Raw genomic sequence first — 16,664 nt, 5'->3', positions numbered from 1 at the left:
ACGAGCGCGACTCGTTGTGATTGTGTGGAAACCTAGGCTCCAGCTGACTTCTCTAGGCTCAGTCAATGGCCAATGTAACAACATGACAGTCTTCAGACGCACGCTGTTATTATTCTAGTAAAGTTTGCACAGGACACAACCTTTATCACTGCCTACATTGTAACATTATGGCAAGACAAGTTTATACTATTTATAACTTATTAGGGCCCGAGCACAGCACCAGTGAGAAGTCTTATTGAAATTGTAAATGTTCTTTCCTCGTGTTTTTGAGGACCTAAACATACTCAAAAAGATGTGCAGCTTTGCACACACATCATAAGTGGCGAAAAATTATGTATTTTATCGGTCTAAAAAGGGACCACAACAAATGGTTAAAATGCACTGACAGTTGTCTCTCTCTCACACACACACACACACGCACACGCACACGCACACGCACACAACAAGAGATCAGTTGTTTCTGGGTCTTCTTTGGAGAGATCAAGGTACCTGAAACCAGGGCACAATTGGTCACTCTATCAGTCCTTCAGTGCGGTGGTTAAGGCCAAACAAAGCAGAGCAGTGTAGCTAAACTCAGATGTACATATGAAGGAAATGCAAAGTAATAGAATAAACAGCAGAGAGAGAAATAAGAGGTTTCAGAGAGACAGCAGCAGAGTGTGTAGAAGTTAGTGGCTAAAGCTACTGTATAACCAGTATTATATGCCAGTTAGAAAAACGGAGAGGCAGACACCGGCTAATTCTAAAAGTTAACAGGTAAAGATAGGTAGTTTTATCTGAGCTGTCGTCGCAGAAAGGTCAACAAAGAGTTAACTTAGCATGGCAAATAAGTTTGCACCACGATGGATTTTTATATCATAACTCCTTCAAAGTCCAGATGATGTCATCAAGTTGAACCAAGTCCTTGGCTTCCACTGTAACTGTGTGTCTTTATTGTGTGTTTTCCGTGCTTTGCATCATAGATGTGTCCAAGTCCAGAAGATGGGCTTAAAGAGCTCAAAGTCCAGACACCGCTCCACTGGAAGAGAGCCTCCAGCAGCCAGCAATGAAGACACACCACCGGACTCAAGGTAAGATCGAGAAGTGTTTAGATATTTGATATTCATTTTATGAGACACAAACTCTTCCTATACAAACCCATTATAACTTCAAACTCCATTTTAACCATGTTAGACTAAAACACACGTCCTTGGTTCTGGTGACTGATATTGTCCTTCTAATACATGAGGAGGCTGAGTTTTTTCAATTACTTTTTTCCAGTTACCCAAAATAGTGTTAAAAAATGCATGAAAGTAGACAGAGTACTAGAAGATAGACTGATTTAGAAATAATTCTCCAATGTTCAGTAATGAACCAGACACACTCAGACAAAGTAAGTATGTTAGTTCATGTTATTAAGTATAAGTCAGAAACAGAGTGTTGTGTGATTGTTATGATTCCAGAAGTGAAGACCAGAGACAGACACCAGAGTCTCCAGAACACAGCAATGAACCAGACTCCCAGACAAAGTAAGTAACTGTTAACCTTAATTAATGTTAGTTAATGGAGTTTCCATCAGGAATATGTCCTGTATGAATCAGTGTTGTGTGATTGTGATGATTACAGCGGTGACCAGAGTCAGAGACCAGAGGCTCCAGCTCCCAGCAGCACAACGAGTGGCATCGACTCTCTCACTTCTACTGGACTCTCTCCAGACGTCAGTGATGAACCTGGACCTTCACACTCAAAGTAAGATCACTGATCAGGAAACACAATGGCCCTGATTCACTAAGCTGGTCGTGCATAAGGTGTAAATAAAGTGACTAAAGGAGAGTGTATTTTCTCTAAGCTAAAACTGATGTGTAATTCACAAAGGGGTGTGTATATCCCTCAAATGAGCGGATCACAGGTGTATGTCATGATGAATCTGGACTGCTGCCAGCTGGTCGTTTTTTTGGGCTTGTTTCTAAAGTGTAGTTGCTTATTTGGGATTGCTTCACATTTTTTGTTTTATTTCAACCAGTGGTTCTCAAATATTTTCATATCATGGACCCCCAAATTAATGTAGCCTATTTGTCCCTATAACTTCCATCTGAAAATGTTCAGATGGGAGTTTTTTGAAAATGGCAGATGTACAAGCTCACAACGCTTCACGATGTGACGCGTGTGAGCTTTTAGATCTGCCATTTTTAGAATATTGCAGATCGGCTATTTTCAATGTTTACAGTATGGTTTACAGTTCTCATATGGCCTAGTGCTCTATAGTTGCTTCTTTTGGGCTTATTTTCATAGACCCACAAAACGTAAACTCACACCGGAAGTTCGGTGAAATAACATTGTAGTCTATGAGAGCCGGCTGGACAGTTCATGAACAAACACTATTTCTGAACAATTGAGACCTATATAAAATACTCGGCTCAGGAAAACAAAAGAAGACATATCGCAGGTTGTTTTCTAATCAATTGCTTTTCGATATGGACAGTACATAATTGTGGACAGATATATTTTCTTGCTCGGAGGTATCTCCCTCTCCCTTCTCCCTGTTTCTCCCATATTCAGCATTCATACTCCGACGCACCTGTCCGTTTGTAGGTGTGCAAAAGGACATATCCTAAAAATAAATGGCTCACACATATCGCAATATTTGGTTGCCAGACAGGACATGGTGGACAGTCTTGCGATACTTTGGCACGTTCAGAAACGCATTGTGCTCTTTAGATACCTCTATAAAATTATACAGGGTACACATCGAAAAGCAACACGGCTACATATCACACATTGGTTTCTGCTGTGTTGCTTTTCGATGTGTACACTGTATATTGATTTGTGTATTTTAAAAAAAATGTTCTGAGATTTATCAAAATGTCTCGAAAGTTGAAAGAAGGTGAAAGAAGAGGTTCTAATCTTTGTTTTGAGATATTCCATGTGTTCATAGTCATAGCACAACATATTCTGTGGGTCCTCAAAGATGAGTCAGAATGGTCAAAATTCCTGGCACTGGCTGATCCTGTTATAGAAAACCCTCTGGCAGGCAATGTGTTAAGATGGGCAAAATAAGGCCACAATAGCTAAATAGTCATTGTTACATCTGTTATGACCCTATGGCTCTAAGGCCACTCCAGATGAATAAGGTGAATACATAGCGTGCCTTATGGTGGCTGCAATGCGTTGCATAATGTATCTGGCCATTCAGCCTCTGATTGGACAAGAGATCCACCCAAATGACAGGAAGCAGAGCTACTAGGAAGTAAACAAAAACGCATGAAAGGGTCTAGTCGCAGTGCGCTACGTATAATTGAATGTTAATTAAATTCTGCCAAGACATCTAGTTGTATAACAATATAACGCCAGCTCGCTCGCTCGTGTGTGTGTGTGGGGGGCTGTGGACCTGGTGGAAACGGAGCTGTGCAACTTTCACTTCCTCTTTTACTTGTAGCAGCCATTTCCTCATAACCCTCATAATGACATGTTTATAACAGACTTGTTTATAACAGAACTGTAACAATACAAATGTTTATTAGAGCTGTATGACTGGATGAGGTGCTAGTTGCAATTATATGTCTATTGGCTTGATTGATTGATTGATTGATTCAATGCATGTGGTGATAAAAGTAAAGAGCACATTCCACACAATATCACTGAGGATAAAAACACAATAAAGCCCTTGAGGTTTTATTTCCATTGTGGTTCCTCTTCACATGGGAAACATTTCATGTTTTCATTACCAGACTCGAGTATGAAATAAAACTAGAAAAACATCAGAATTGTATGTAGGTTAGAAATAACACATGGTGGAAACGGAGCTGTCCTCTCCCCCCCCCCCCACCCCCCCCCCCCCCCCCCCCCCCCCACACACACACACACACACACACACACACACACACACAGAGAGTGTACCATTGTGTTAAAGTGGCTCAGCTGATTGTGCTGCGGTATTAACACATTTTTTGGGAGACCCCCTTGAACCCCCTCAAGGACCCCAGGTGGTGCTGATGGTCAGGGGCTTGTTTGTTGCTTGTGTGTTTTATCGGTATCCTATGCTAATGTCTGTTTATATTGCATTGTTTAGTTTAGTTTGGTTTGGACCTGTAGAGCACTCTGGTTGACCTGGTCACGTTAAATACAATGTGAGTTGAGGGGTTGTTTTTGTGTTTTATTGGTACAGTATCTTATGCTAATCTCTGTTTATATTGTATTGTTTTGTTTAGTTTGTAGACCTGGGGTCTATTTCACGAAAGCGGGAATTAAATTATCCTGGTTTAAAAGGCAAATCCAGGTTTGACAAGCCTGCGCTGTTCAGCCTGGTTTATTCAGTTCCATGAACGCCAAGCCTGGCTGAGAAGGAGCGGTTTGTCGAGCCAGGATCGTTAATCCAGGCTGAATGTGAGTTCACCTATTCCTATAAAAGACCATGAAAGTCGATTGCAGAATCCTTGAACTTGACCAATCATGGAGCCCAAAACCAGAGCGGTGTTCTTCTCTGTGGCTGAACAGCAGCACTGCAACAGCTCATGGAATCATACAAGGAATTAAAATGTATAAAATGCCAGAAAGGAAACACAGCCGCAATAAATATAGATCCAGGGAGAAAGCGTGGCAAAGTATTGCCGACAAATTAAATTCAAAAGTTGTCCAAAAATATGCAACTCATTTATATACAAGTCCATAAATATATAATTCAGTTAGGCTTAAACATGAGGAGTTTATGTGAATATTGGAATTATAATTATAAACACTTTCTGATTTCTAAAATCGAAGATCTACAAGTGAAAAGCTTGCCTTTTGGCGGCCGGGGACCCCCGTGGACCCCCGGCCGCCACGGGGGCCCCGTGGACCCCCGGCCGCAATATAGGACAATTTTTTTTCGAGCTTGTAGATCTTCAATTTTCGCATAAGAATTGAATAAGTGTGGAAAAACTCATTGGTTTACGATTGTCCCCGGACCCCTGTGTACCCCCGTTGACCCCCGACCCCCCGTGTACCCCCAGACCCCTGTGGACCCCCAGCCCCCCATGGATCTCCGGACCCAAATATAATTTATGAATAGTATATACCCAAATATAATTTATGAAAAGGCTACTATAGGCTACAGTGAAGTCGGACTGAATAATGACTTCACTGTAGCCTATGGTAGCCTTTTCATAAATGATATTTGTACTTAGGCTGTCCTGAAAGTGTATAATATTTAGAGAAATGTGAAGTTTCAAATACAAAAGTAGTAGTAGTAGGCGAGAATTAGCAAACTGGACATTTAGACTGAATGTTTCCTTTATCCTCATCTTGCGCTACTGTTGCATGCAACTGTTTTGCCAGGTTTTATTGTTGTTGTTTCTCATAAGCGTGCATCCGTTGTCCATCAACAACACAGTAGTCTGTGCCTTGACTTCAGTGCGCTGACTCTCTCCCCACCCGCCCCACTTTGCGCTTCAACAATATGGGATAAGGCAGTTCGCGTCTGAAGCATATCCGGGTTCCGGTTTTCATTGAGTAACGGCCCTAGCATGCGACCCTAGCGCCAACTTGACGCTCATGTGTGGGTGCACTCATTGTCTGTTTGGCTATTTTGAGTGGCCAAACAGCATTGGCCACACCTCCAGGTCATAAGTTAACCCATTAAATTCGGGAACGCATCAGTGTCATTTTAGATTTTAGCCATAGCCATTATTTTATACTTTGGGCTATTGAGCTTGTAGATCTGCTATTTTTGAAAAATCGTGAAAATGTGTGCAAATATTTGTATGTAGTCATAAGATCTGGTACTTAAGACGGGCAATATATGGCCCTATACGACTCTAAGGCCACAACAGATAAAGAGTCATTGGCCGGGTTTCCCAAAGAGCTCGTGCGTAGAGCATCGTCGCAGGTCCGACGACGGGTCTAACGTGTGACGTCACATGCTTCGCAGTACCATAGCAGGCACGTAGATTTCAGGTCATGCGTGGCCGTACGCAGCTTGCGCAAGCGTCTCCTACACAGCTGGGACTCGGCCAAACCTACGCTCTACCCTCATTAGTAGCAGGTGGTTGTGCCCCTGCGTGCCATCTAAACTGGCTGCGATTGTGGTAAAAGTACATTCGTGAGACAGAATGCGCGCAGCATACTCCCCGCCCACAGTAGGAGGGGAGTACTGTCCTACGAAGCATTTTGTAACGAGCGCCCTGGGCCGCCTGTAACACCCATCGTTCAATGAAATCTATGAAAAGACCGACACACACACACACACACACACACACACACACACACACACACACACACACACACACACACACACACACACACACGTGTGTATGTGTATGTATATATATATATATATATATATATATATATATATATATATATATATATATATATTACGGCCGGGCCGGGCCGGTGCGTAAAAGGGCGAGCGGCTGCAGTGCTTCGTCCTCTATGCATGAACCCGAAGTTTACAAATCGCACTCTCACGGATGATCCGATCATCTAATAAAAATATTAAGCACATGCCAAGTTAACTAAAGGTATATAAATGATGCTGAGCTAAATATGTTTCCTTGATTTCGAAGTTTTATAGTTAAACGTTATGATGAAAGTGCAGTTCCTCTCACAAAGTGACAGCTCGGCGAGCGCAACAGCGCATCTACAAGCTTGTGACACGTTGTGAGCTTGTAGATCTGCTATTTTCAAAAGATGTTTTAACCATTCATAAACATGGCGAGCTGTTGCGCTCGCCGAGCGCAACAGCTGTCACTTTGTGAGAGGAACTGCACTTTCATCATAACGTTTAACTATAAAACTTCGAAATTAAGGAAACATATTTAGCTCAGCATCATTTATATACCTTTAGTTAACTTGGCATGTGCTTAATATTTTTATTAGATGATCGGATTATCCGTGAGAGTACGATTTGTAAACTTCGGGTTCATGCATAGAGGACGAAGCACTGCAGCCGCTCGCCCTACCCAAAATAACAGATCTGCAAGCTATCAACACGGCATGTCGCAGTGTGTTTGTTGTATATATGTCTGTTTTTTGGGGGAGGCGTCGCCCGTTACGCGTTAAGCTGTCAATCATGCAGGGGGACGCCCCCTCTATCCTCTGAATTTTTTGGAACGGCGAACAATGGCCGCAGTGTTTATTTAAGATCATTGAAATGTCACCTTAAAAAAATGCATTTTAATACATTACAGAATGTACCTATAAAAATGTAAGTGTCCAATTCATATAAAGGTAAGTTAGATAAAGGTGCGACTTTATCTTAGTATTTTTGCAAAATCCTGTATATATAGATATATGTATGCAAAGGGTGTTTAAACTATAGTAGGATAGCACTACGTAGTTGACGTAGGCTTTACGTAGGCTACGTCCAGGATCTCTTCACGCACATGCTGTCTCACGAATGTAGTTTTAGCACAGACGAAACGGAACCTACGAAGATGGTGTCTACTGAAGCCAATTTAGATGAGACGTTGGGCACACACAGCTGCTACTAACGAAGATAGTGCGCAGCGGGGTTGCTACTGCGCAGATGCGTGGAGGCACCTACGCAGCTTCTAGGCTACGCAGGAGCTCAAATTCGTTTGGGAAACGCGGCCAATGTTACATCTGTTATGATAGAAGAAGGTGCAGTCAGCCTATGTTCCGGGCAGACGCCATTGACAAATGGCACTAGGTCCTAGTTGCTTATTTTAGTTTAGTTTAATATATACATACTAAACTATCAAGAAGCATTGCAGTTCTGAGCAAAGCAAAGCACATTTTGGACTATAAATTACTCTGCATGCTATACAGTTCCCTGGTTTTACCATATCTAAATTACTGTATAAGAACAATACATAAAGCTGGATATCGAGATCATACAAATATATTATTTTAAAATTGAAATATCTTAAAATTCAGGGATATTATAGAATATAAACTGCCCTCATAATGTATAAAGCTAGGAATAATGGTCTCTGATAGAGAGGGGGGGCTATAATTTAAGGGGGGAGTTAAACTTCAAAACTCAAGGTGCTCGGACGACATTGAAATCGTTCTGTGGAGTTAAGCTATGGAACAGTATGAATGTGGAGCTCAAGCAGTGTTCAAATGTGATCCGGTTTAAAAAAAAGATATAAAGAATGCATTATTATGAGGTAAAGGGAGGAAGAGTTACATTAACAATCTATAGGTTTCCTAACATTGTATGTGTTTGGTGTAATATAGTGAGAACATATTTATAGAATATGTAAATACTTCTAAGTTTATATATATTAATTACTTTATTTAATTATTTGTTTAATTTGAAAGATTTGGTTTATTTAACGGTATACCATGTTGGTATATGAAAAATAATGAGATGACGCTGAAGTAAGCGGAACGAAGGGGTAGGATTAAATAACTGTATAATACTTCATCCTACTCCTTTTTGAACATGTAGAATTATAGTTTTGTTGTTGCCTGAGAGGCTGTTTTGCATTGATTTTTTTTTTATCATATTGCATTTATTTTTATTTTTTCATTTTGTTGCTTTATTTTAACATGTTCAAAATAAAGATTTAATTCATAGGCCATTATGAGCACTTTAAACCTATATACTGTACACATTGAAAATAGACGATCCACAAGCTCTGAGTGATGCGTTGTGAGCTTGTAGATCTGCTATAAAAATAAATAAACTTGAAATAAAATTTGGAATATTTGGAGATTTAAAAAAAAACACAAATATTGTACGGGGCTCCCTGGGACAAGGGGAAAAATACATGAAAATATTTGAGAACCACTGGTTACAATTTACATTTAAAATTGTGAAGCAAGCCAAAATAAGCAAATAAGCCCGTAAAACAGCAACCCACAACTACCAATATTTACTGCAACTTCACAGAAAAATAAGCCCAAAGTCTCTTATAATAAGCTGTCATGGCAACACTGGTTTCTGTCTTGGCAGTATCGCGAGATTTTATTGTCTCACGATACTTTGGCATGTTTAGGAACTTACTTTGTGCTCTTTATATAGCTCAATAAACGTGTACAGTGGACACATCGAAAAGCAACACAGCAGAAAACAATGTGTGATATGTCTTTGTTTATTTTCCTGGGACGAGTATTTCACAAAGGTTGAAATACAACTTTCAAACAACATTTTGCTAATATAAGCCATCTAGTTGTATAACAATATAACATCAGCTTGCTCACGTGTGTGTGCCTGTGTCTGTGTGGGGCTGTGGAAACGGAGCTATGCAACTCTCACTTCCTCTTTTACTTGTAGCAGCCATTTCCTCATAACCACACACACACACACACACACACACACACACACACACACACACACACACACACACACACACACACTCAGGGTGTAACATCGCGTTAAAGTGGTTTAACTGATAGTGATGCTGTATTAAGTAATTGTTTTGGGGACCCCCTGGAACCCCCTCACTGTGTGTGTGTGTGTGTGTGTGTGTGTGTGTGTGTGTGTGTGTGTGTGTGTGTGTGTGTGTGTGTGTGTGTGTGTGTGTGCGCGCGCGCGCGTGTGTTCGCAAACGAGCGCGACTCATTGCCGGCTGTGATTGTGTGGAAACCCAGGCTCCAGCTGACTTCTCTAGGCTCAGTCAATGGCCAATGTAACAACATGACAGTCTTCAGACGCACGCTGTTATTATTCTAGTAAAGTTTGCACAGGACACAACCGTTATCACTGCCTACATTGTAACATTATGGCAAAACAAGGTTACAATATTTACATTGCAATGAATTTATAACTTATTAGGGCCCGAGCACAGTCTTATTGAAATTGTAAATGTTTTTTCCTGTAACAAATGAATCGTGTTTTTGAGGACCTAAACGTACTCAAAAAGTTGTGCACCCCTGCACACACCTCATAAGTGGCGAAAAATTATGTATTATATCTGTCTGAAAAGGGACCACAATGGTTAAAAATAAAATACACTGACAGTTGTCTCTCTCTCACACACACACACACACACACACACACACACACACACACACACACACACACACACACACACACACACACACACACACACACACACACACACACACACACACACCAGATCATCAACAAGAGATCAGTTGTTTCTGGGTCTTCTTTGGAGAGATCAAGGTAGCTGAAATCAGGGTACAATTGGTCACTCAGTCAGTCCTTCAGTGCGGTGGTTAAGGCCAAACAAAGCAGAGCAGTGTAGCTAAACTCAGATGTACACATGAATGAAATACAAAGTAATAGAATAAACAACAGAGAGATAAATAAGAGGTTTCAGAGAGACAGCAGCAGTGTGTAGAAGTTAGTGGCTAAAGCTACTGTATAACCAGTATTATATGCCAGTTAGAAAAACGGAGAGGCAGACACCGGCTAATTCTCAAAGTTAACAGGTCCAAATAGGTAGTTTTATCTGAGCTGTGGTCGCACAGAGCAGAAAGGTCAACACAGAGATAACTTAGCACGGCAAAATAAGTTTGCACCACGATTGATTTTTATGTCATAACTCCTTCAAAGTCCAGATGTTGGCATCAAGTTGAACCAAGTCCTTCCATCACTGTAACTGTTATTGTGTGTTCTCCGTGCTTTGCATCATAGATGTGTCCAGAAGATGGGCTTAAAGAGCTCAAAGTCCAGACACCGCTCCACTGGAACAGAGTCTCCAGCAGCCAGCAATGAAGACACACCACCGGACTCAAGGTAAGATCAAGAAGTGTTTAGATATTTGATAATCATTTTATGAGACATGACCCCTTCCTATACACATTGTAACTTTAAACTCCATTTGAACCATGTTGGACTAAAACACACGTCTTTGGTTCTGGTGACTGATATTGTCCTTCTAATACATGAAGAGGCTGTGTTTTTTCAATTACTTGTTTCCAGTTACCCAAAATAGTAGTGTCATCCGAGCACCTTGAGTTTTAAAATGTAACCCCCCCCCCCCTTAAATTATAGCCCCCCCATCAGAGAACATCACCTGGATATTTCCAGGGAGTTGATTATTCCTAGCTTTATACATTATGAGGGCAGTTTTATATTATATAATATCTCTGAATTTTAAGAGATTTGAATTTTAAAATGATATATTTGTATGAACTCGATATCCAGCTTCATGTATTGTTCTTATACAGTAATTTAGATATGGTAAAACCAGGGAACAGTATAGCACGCAGAGTAATTTATAGTCCAAAAATGTGCTTTGCTTTGCTCAGAACTGCAATGCTTCTTGATAGTTTAGTATGTATATTAAACTAAACTAAAATAAGCAACTAGGGCCTAGTGCCCTAGTTCCTTCTTTTGGGCTTGTTTTCCTACACCTGCTGGTGGCTTACGTCTTACGCTGTCGGCGCTGCGGGCGTGTCTTCTCCTCCACGTCATCAGTGCCCATACCCTAGCTGGGGTTGGCAAAAGGGCCTACTCTGTGTGGAGTTTGCATGTTCTCCCAGTGTCTCCTAGGGTAGTTAATACCCTAAAAAAACATGTAGTAATCCTGGTCGCTATACCACCTCCCCCATGACAGCCGGGGCGCCTGATGGAGGGGAAGGGAACTGATTGGAATAACGTGTTCCTTCCACGCGCTATGTCCTACCGGGGAAACTCCCCCCTGTCAGGTGACAAGAAGGTCAGTTGGCTCTCATGCATTGAAGGAAGCATGAGCTCGGCCCTGGCCTCCCTAGGATGTGGGGGACTGGTGTAGCGCTGGTGTAGCGCCCAGGATCACTTAGGAAATTGGCACCGGGTGAAAAAAATGGGTTTGCAAAAAAAAAAAAAATCCAACGTTCAGTATGAACCAGACACACTCAGACAAAGTAAGTATGTTAGTTCATGTTATTAAGTATAAGTCAGAAACAGAGTGTTGTGTGATTGTTATGATTCCAGAAGTGAAGACCAGAGACAGACAGCAGAGTCTCCAGAACACAGCAATGAACCAGACTCCCAGACAAAGTAAGTAACTGTAAACTTTAATTAATGTTAGTTCATGGAGTTTCCATCAGGAATATGTACTGTATGAATCAGTGTTGTGTGATTGTGATGATTACAGACGTGACCAGAGTCAGAGACCAGAGGCTCCAGTTCCCAGCAGCACAACGAGTGGCATCGACTCTCTCACTTCTACTGGACTCTCTTCAGACGTCAGTGATGAACCTGGACCTTCACACTCAAAGTAAGATCACTGATCAGGAAACACAATGGCCCTGATTCACTAAGCTGGTCGTGCATAAGGTGTAAATAAAGTGACTAAAGGAGAGTGTATTTTCTCTAAGCTAAAACTGATGTGTAATTCACAAAGGGGTGTGTATATTATCCCTCAAATGAGCGGATCACAGGTGTATGTCATGATGAATCTGGACTGCTGCCAGCTGGTTGTAAAATCTCAAGTGCGTTCCCGAGAAGTTAATTTGCATTGTTCCACTCCCCTTTTTTGAATCTGGACTGCTGCCAGCTGGTCGTTTTTTTGGGCTTGTTTCTAAAGTGTAGCTGCTTAACTGGGATTGCTTCTCATTTTTTGTTATATTTCAACCAGTGGTTCTCAAATATTTTCATATCATGGACCCCCAAATTAATGTAGCCTATTTGTCCCTATAACTTCCATCTGAAAATGTTCAGATGGGAGTTTTTTGAAAATGGCAGATGTACAAGCTCACAACGCTTCACGATGTGACGCGTGTGAGCTTTTAGATCTGCCATTTTTAGAATATTGCAGATCGGCTATTTTCAATGTTTACAGTATGGTTTACAGTTTTCATATGGCCTAGTGCTCTATAGTTGCTTCTTTTGGGCTTATTTTCATAGACCCACAAAACTTAAACTCACACCCGAAGTTCGGTGAAATAACATTGTAGTCTATGAGAGCCGGCTGGACAGTTCATGAACAAACACTATTTCTGAACAATTGAGACCTATATAAAATACTCGGCTCAGGAAAACAAAAGAAGACATATCGCAGGTTGTTTTCTAATCAATTGCTTTTCGATATGGACAGTACATAATTGTGGACAGATATATTTTCTTGCTCGGAGGTATCTCCCTCTCCCTTCTCCCTGTTTCTTCCATATTCAGCATTCATACTCCGACGCACCTGTCCGTTTGTAGGTGTGCAAAAGGACATATCCTAAAAATAAATGGCTCACACATATCGCAATATTTGGTTGCCAGACAGGACATGGTGGACAGTCTTGCGATACTTTGGCACGTTCAGAAACACATTGTGCTCTTTAGATACCTCTATAAAATTATACAGGGTACACATCGAAAAGCAACACGGCTACATATCACACATTGGTTTCTGCTGTGTTGCTTTTCGATGTGTACACTGTATATTGATTTGTGCATTTTTTTTTAAATGTTCCGAGATTTATCAAAAAGTCTCGAAAGTTGAAAGAAGGTGAAAGAAGAGGTTCTAATCTTTGTTTTGAGATATTCCATGTGTTCATAGTCATAGCACAACATATTCTGTGGGTCCTCAAAGATGAGTCAGAATGGTCAAAATTCCTGGCACTGGCTGATCCTGTTATAGAAAACCCTCTGGCAGGCAATGTGTTAATATGGGCAAAATAAGGCCACAATAGCTAAATAGTCATTGTTACATCTGTTATGACCCTATGGCTCTAAGGCCACTCCAGATGAATAAGGTGAATACATAGCGTGCCTTATGGTGGCTGCAATGCGTTGCATAATGTATCTGGCCATCCAGCCTCTGATTGGGCAAGAGATTCACCCAAATGACAGGAAGCAGAGCTACTAGGAAGTAAACAAAAACGCATGAAAGGGTCTAGTCGCAGTGCGCTACGTATAATTGAATGTTAATTAAATTCTGCCAAGACATCTAGTTGTATAACAATATAACGCCAGCTCGCTCGCTCGTGTGTGTGTGTGGGGCTGTGGACCTGGTGGAAACGGAGCTGTGCAACTTTCACTTCCTCTTTTACTTGTAGCAGCCATTTCCTCATAACCCTCATAATGACATGTTTATAACAGACTTGTTTATAACAGAACTGTAACAATACAAATGTTTTTTAGAGCTGTATGACTGGATGAGGTGCTAGTTGCAATTATATGTCTATTGGCTTGATTGATTGATTGATTTATTGATTGATTGATTCAATGCATGTGGTGATAAAAGTAAAGAGCACATTCCACACAATATCACTGAGGATAAAAACACAATAAAGCCCTGAGGTTTTATTTCCATTGTGGTTCCTCTTCACATGGGAAACGTTTCATGTTTTCATTACCAGACTCGAGTATGAAATAAAACTAGAAAAACATCAGAATTGTATGTAGGTTAGAAATAACACATGGTGGAAACGGAGCTGTCCTCTTTTCCACATAACCACACTTCTCTGTGGCTGAACAGCAGCACTGCAACAGCTCATGGAATCATACAAGGAATTAAAATGTATAAAATGCCAGAAAGGAAACACGGCCGCAATAAATATAGATCCAGGGAGAAAGCGTGGCAAAGTATTGCCGACAAATTAAATTCAAAAGTTGTCCAAAAATATGCAACTCATTTATATACAAGTCCATAAATATATAATTCAGTTAGGCTTAAACATGAGGAGTTTATGTGAATATTGGAATTATAATTATAAACACTTTCTGATTTCTAAAATCGAAGATCTACAAGTGAAAAGCTTGCCTTTTGGCGGCCGGGCGTCCCCGGTCCACAGGGGTCAACGGGGGTCCAGGGGTACACGGTGGGCCGGGGACCCCCGTGGACCCCCGGCCGCCACGGGGGCCCCGTGGACCCCCGGCCGCCACGGGGGCCCCCGGCCGCCATAAGACAATTTTTTTCTGGGAGTACACGGGGGGGCGGGAGTACACGGGGGGGCGGGTACTCAGTTAAGCCTAACTGAATTATATATTTATGGACTTGTATATAAATTAATTGCATATTTTTTTTACAACTTGTGCATTTAATTTGCCGACAAATTAAATGCACAAGTTGTAAATAAATATAGATCCAGGGAGAAAGCGTGGCAAATTGCCACGCTTTCTCTTTCTTTATTGCGGCCGTGTTTCCTTTCTTGCTTATTATACATTTTAATTCCTTGTATGATTCCATGAGCTGCTGCAGTGCTGCTGTTCAGCCACAGAGAAGAACACCGCTCTGGTTTTGGGCTCCATGATTGGTCAAGTTCAAGGATTCTGCTATGGACTTTCATGGTCATTTATAGGAATACGTGAACTCAAATTCAGCCTGGTTTAACGATCCTGGCTCGACAAACCGCTCCTTCTCAGCCCGGCTTGGCGTTTGTGGAACTGAATAAACCAGGCTGAACAGCGCAGGCTTGTCAAACCTGGATTTGCCTTTCAAAGGTGTGTTGTTGACGGACAACGGATGCACGCTTATGAGAAACAACACAAATAAAACCTGGCAAAACAGTTAATTAGCGCAAGAACAGCCTAAGTACAAATATAATTTATGAAAAGGCTACTATAGGCTACAGTGAAGTCGGACTGAATAATGACTTCACTGTAGCCTATGGTAGCCTTTTCATAAATGATATTTGTACTTAGGCTGTCCTGAAAGTGTATAATATTTAGAGAAATGTAAAGTTTCAAATACAAAAGTAGTAGTAGTAGGCGAGAATTAGCAAACTGGACATTTAGACTGAATGTTTCCTTTATCCTCATCTTGCGCTACTGTTGCACGCAACTGTTTCACCAGGTTTTATTGTTGTTGTTTCTCATAAGCGTGCATCCGTTGTCCATCAACAACACAGTAGTCTGTGCCTTGACTTCAGTGCGCTGACTCTCTCCCCACCCGCCCCCCTTTGCGCTTCAACAATATGGGATAAGGCAGTTCGCGTCTGAAGCATATCCGGGTTCCGGTTTTCATTGAGTAACGGGCCTAGCATGCGACCCTAGCGCCAACTTGACGCTCATGTGTGGGTGCACTCATTGTCTGTTTGGCTATTTTGAGTGGCCAAACAGCATTGGCCACACCTCCAGGTCATAAGTTAACCCATTAAAACCGGGAACGCATCAGTGTAATTTTAGATTTTAGCCATAGCCATTATTTTATACTTTGGGCTATTCAAACATAGCAGATCTACAAGCTCATAGCGTGGCACCAAGTGCCGCGCTATGAGCTTGTAGATCTGCTATTTTTGAAAAATTGTGAAAATGTGTGCAAATATTTGTATATAGTCATAAGATCTGGTACTTAAGACGGGCAATATATGGCCCTATACGACTCTAAGGCCACAACAGATAAAGAGTCATTGTTACATCTGTTATGAAAGAAGAAGGTGCAGTCAGCCTATGTTCCGGGCAGACGCCATTGACAAATGGCACTAGGCCCTAGTTGCTTATTTTAGTTTAGTTTAATATATACATACTAAACTATCAAGAAGCATTGCAGTTCTGAGCAAAGCAAAGCACATTTTGGACTATAAATTACTCTGCATGCTATACAGTTCCCTGGTTTTACCATATCTAAATTACTGTATAAGAACAATACATGAAGCTGGATATCGAGATCATACAAATATATTATTTTAAAATTGAAATCTCTTAAAATTCAGGGATATTATAGAATATAAACTGCCCTCATAATGTATAAAGCTAAGAATAATGGTCTCTGATAGAGAGGGGGGGCTATAATTTAAAGGGGGAGTTAAATTTCAAAACTCAAGGTGCTCGGACGACATTGAAATCGTTCCGTATCTCTATATGTGGAGTTAAGCTATGGAACAGTATGAATGTGGAGCTCAAGCAG

General features: G+C 41.2%; 1 protein-coding gene across 1 annotated transcript in view; it reads left to right on the top strand.

Annotated features, from left to right (window-relative positions):
- Window positions 1-966: 966 nt before the first annotated feature.
- The window catches only part of LOC311049027 (uncharacterized protein), a gene marked incomplete at its 3' end in the record, with an annotated part of 71,758 nt that continues 56,060 nt past the window's right edge, over window positions 967-16,664 (top strand). The window contains exons 1-6 of the mRNA XM_084062454.1: window positions 967-1,070; window positions 1,443-1,508; window positions 1,606-1,728; window positions 10,532-10,633; window positions 11,816-11,881; window positions 11,979-12,101. Of these exons, the coding sequence (XP_083918580.1) occupies window positions 982-1,070; window positions 1,443-1,508; window positions 1,606-1,728; window positions 10,532-10,633; window positions 11,816-11,881; window positions 11,979-12,101 (569 nt within the window). The 5' untranslated portion in view covers window positions 967-981. The remainder of the gene's footprint in view (window positions 1,071-1,442; window positions 1,509-1,605; window positions 1,729-10,531; window positions 10,634-11,815; window positions 11,882-11,978; window positions 12,102-16,664) is intronic.

Source organism: Gymnoscopelus microlampas, assembly GCF_963454915.1.
Source record: "Gymnoscopelus microlampas genome assembly, chromosome: 1".
Lineage (NCBI taxonomy): Eukaryota > Metazoa > Chordata > Actinopteri > Myctophiformes > Myctophidae > Gymnoscopelus > Gymnoscopelus microlampas.
This window is presented reverse-complemented; position numbering and strand designations above follow the sequence as displayed.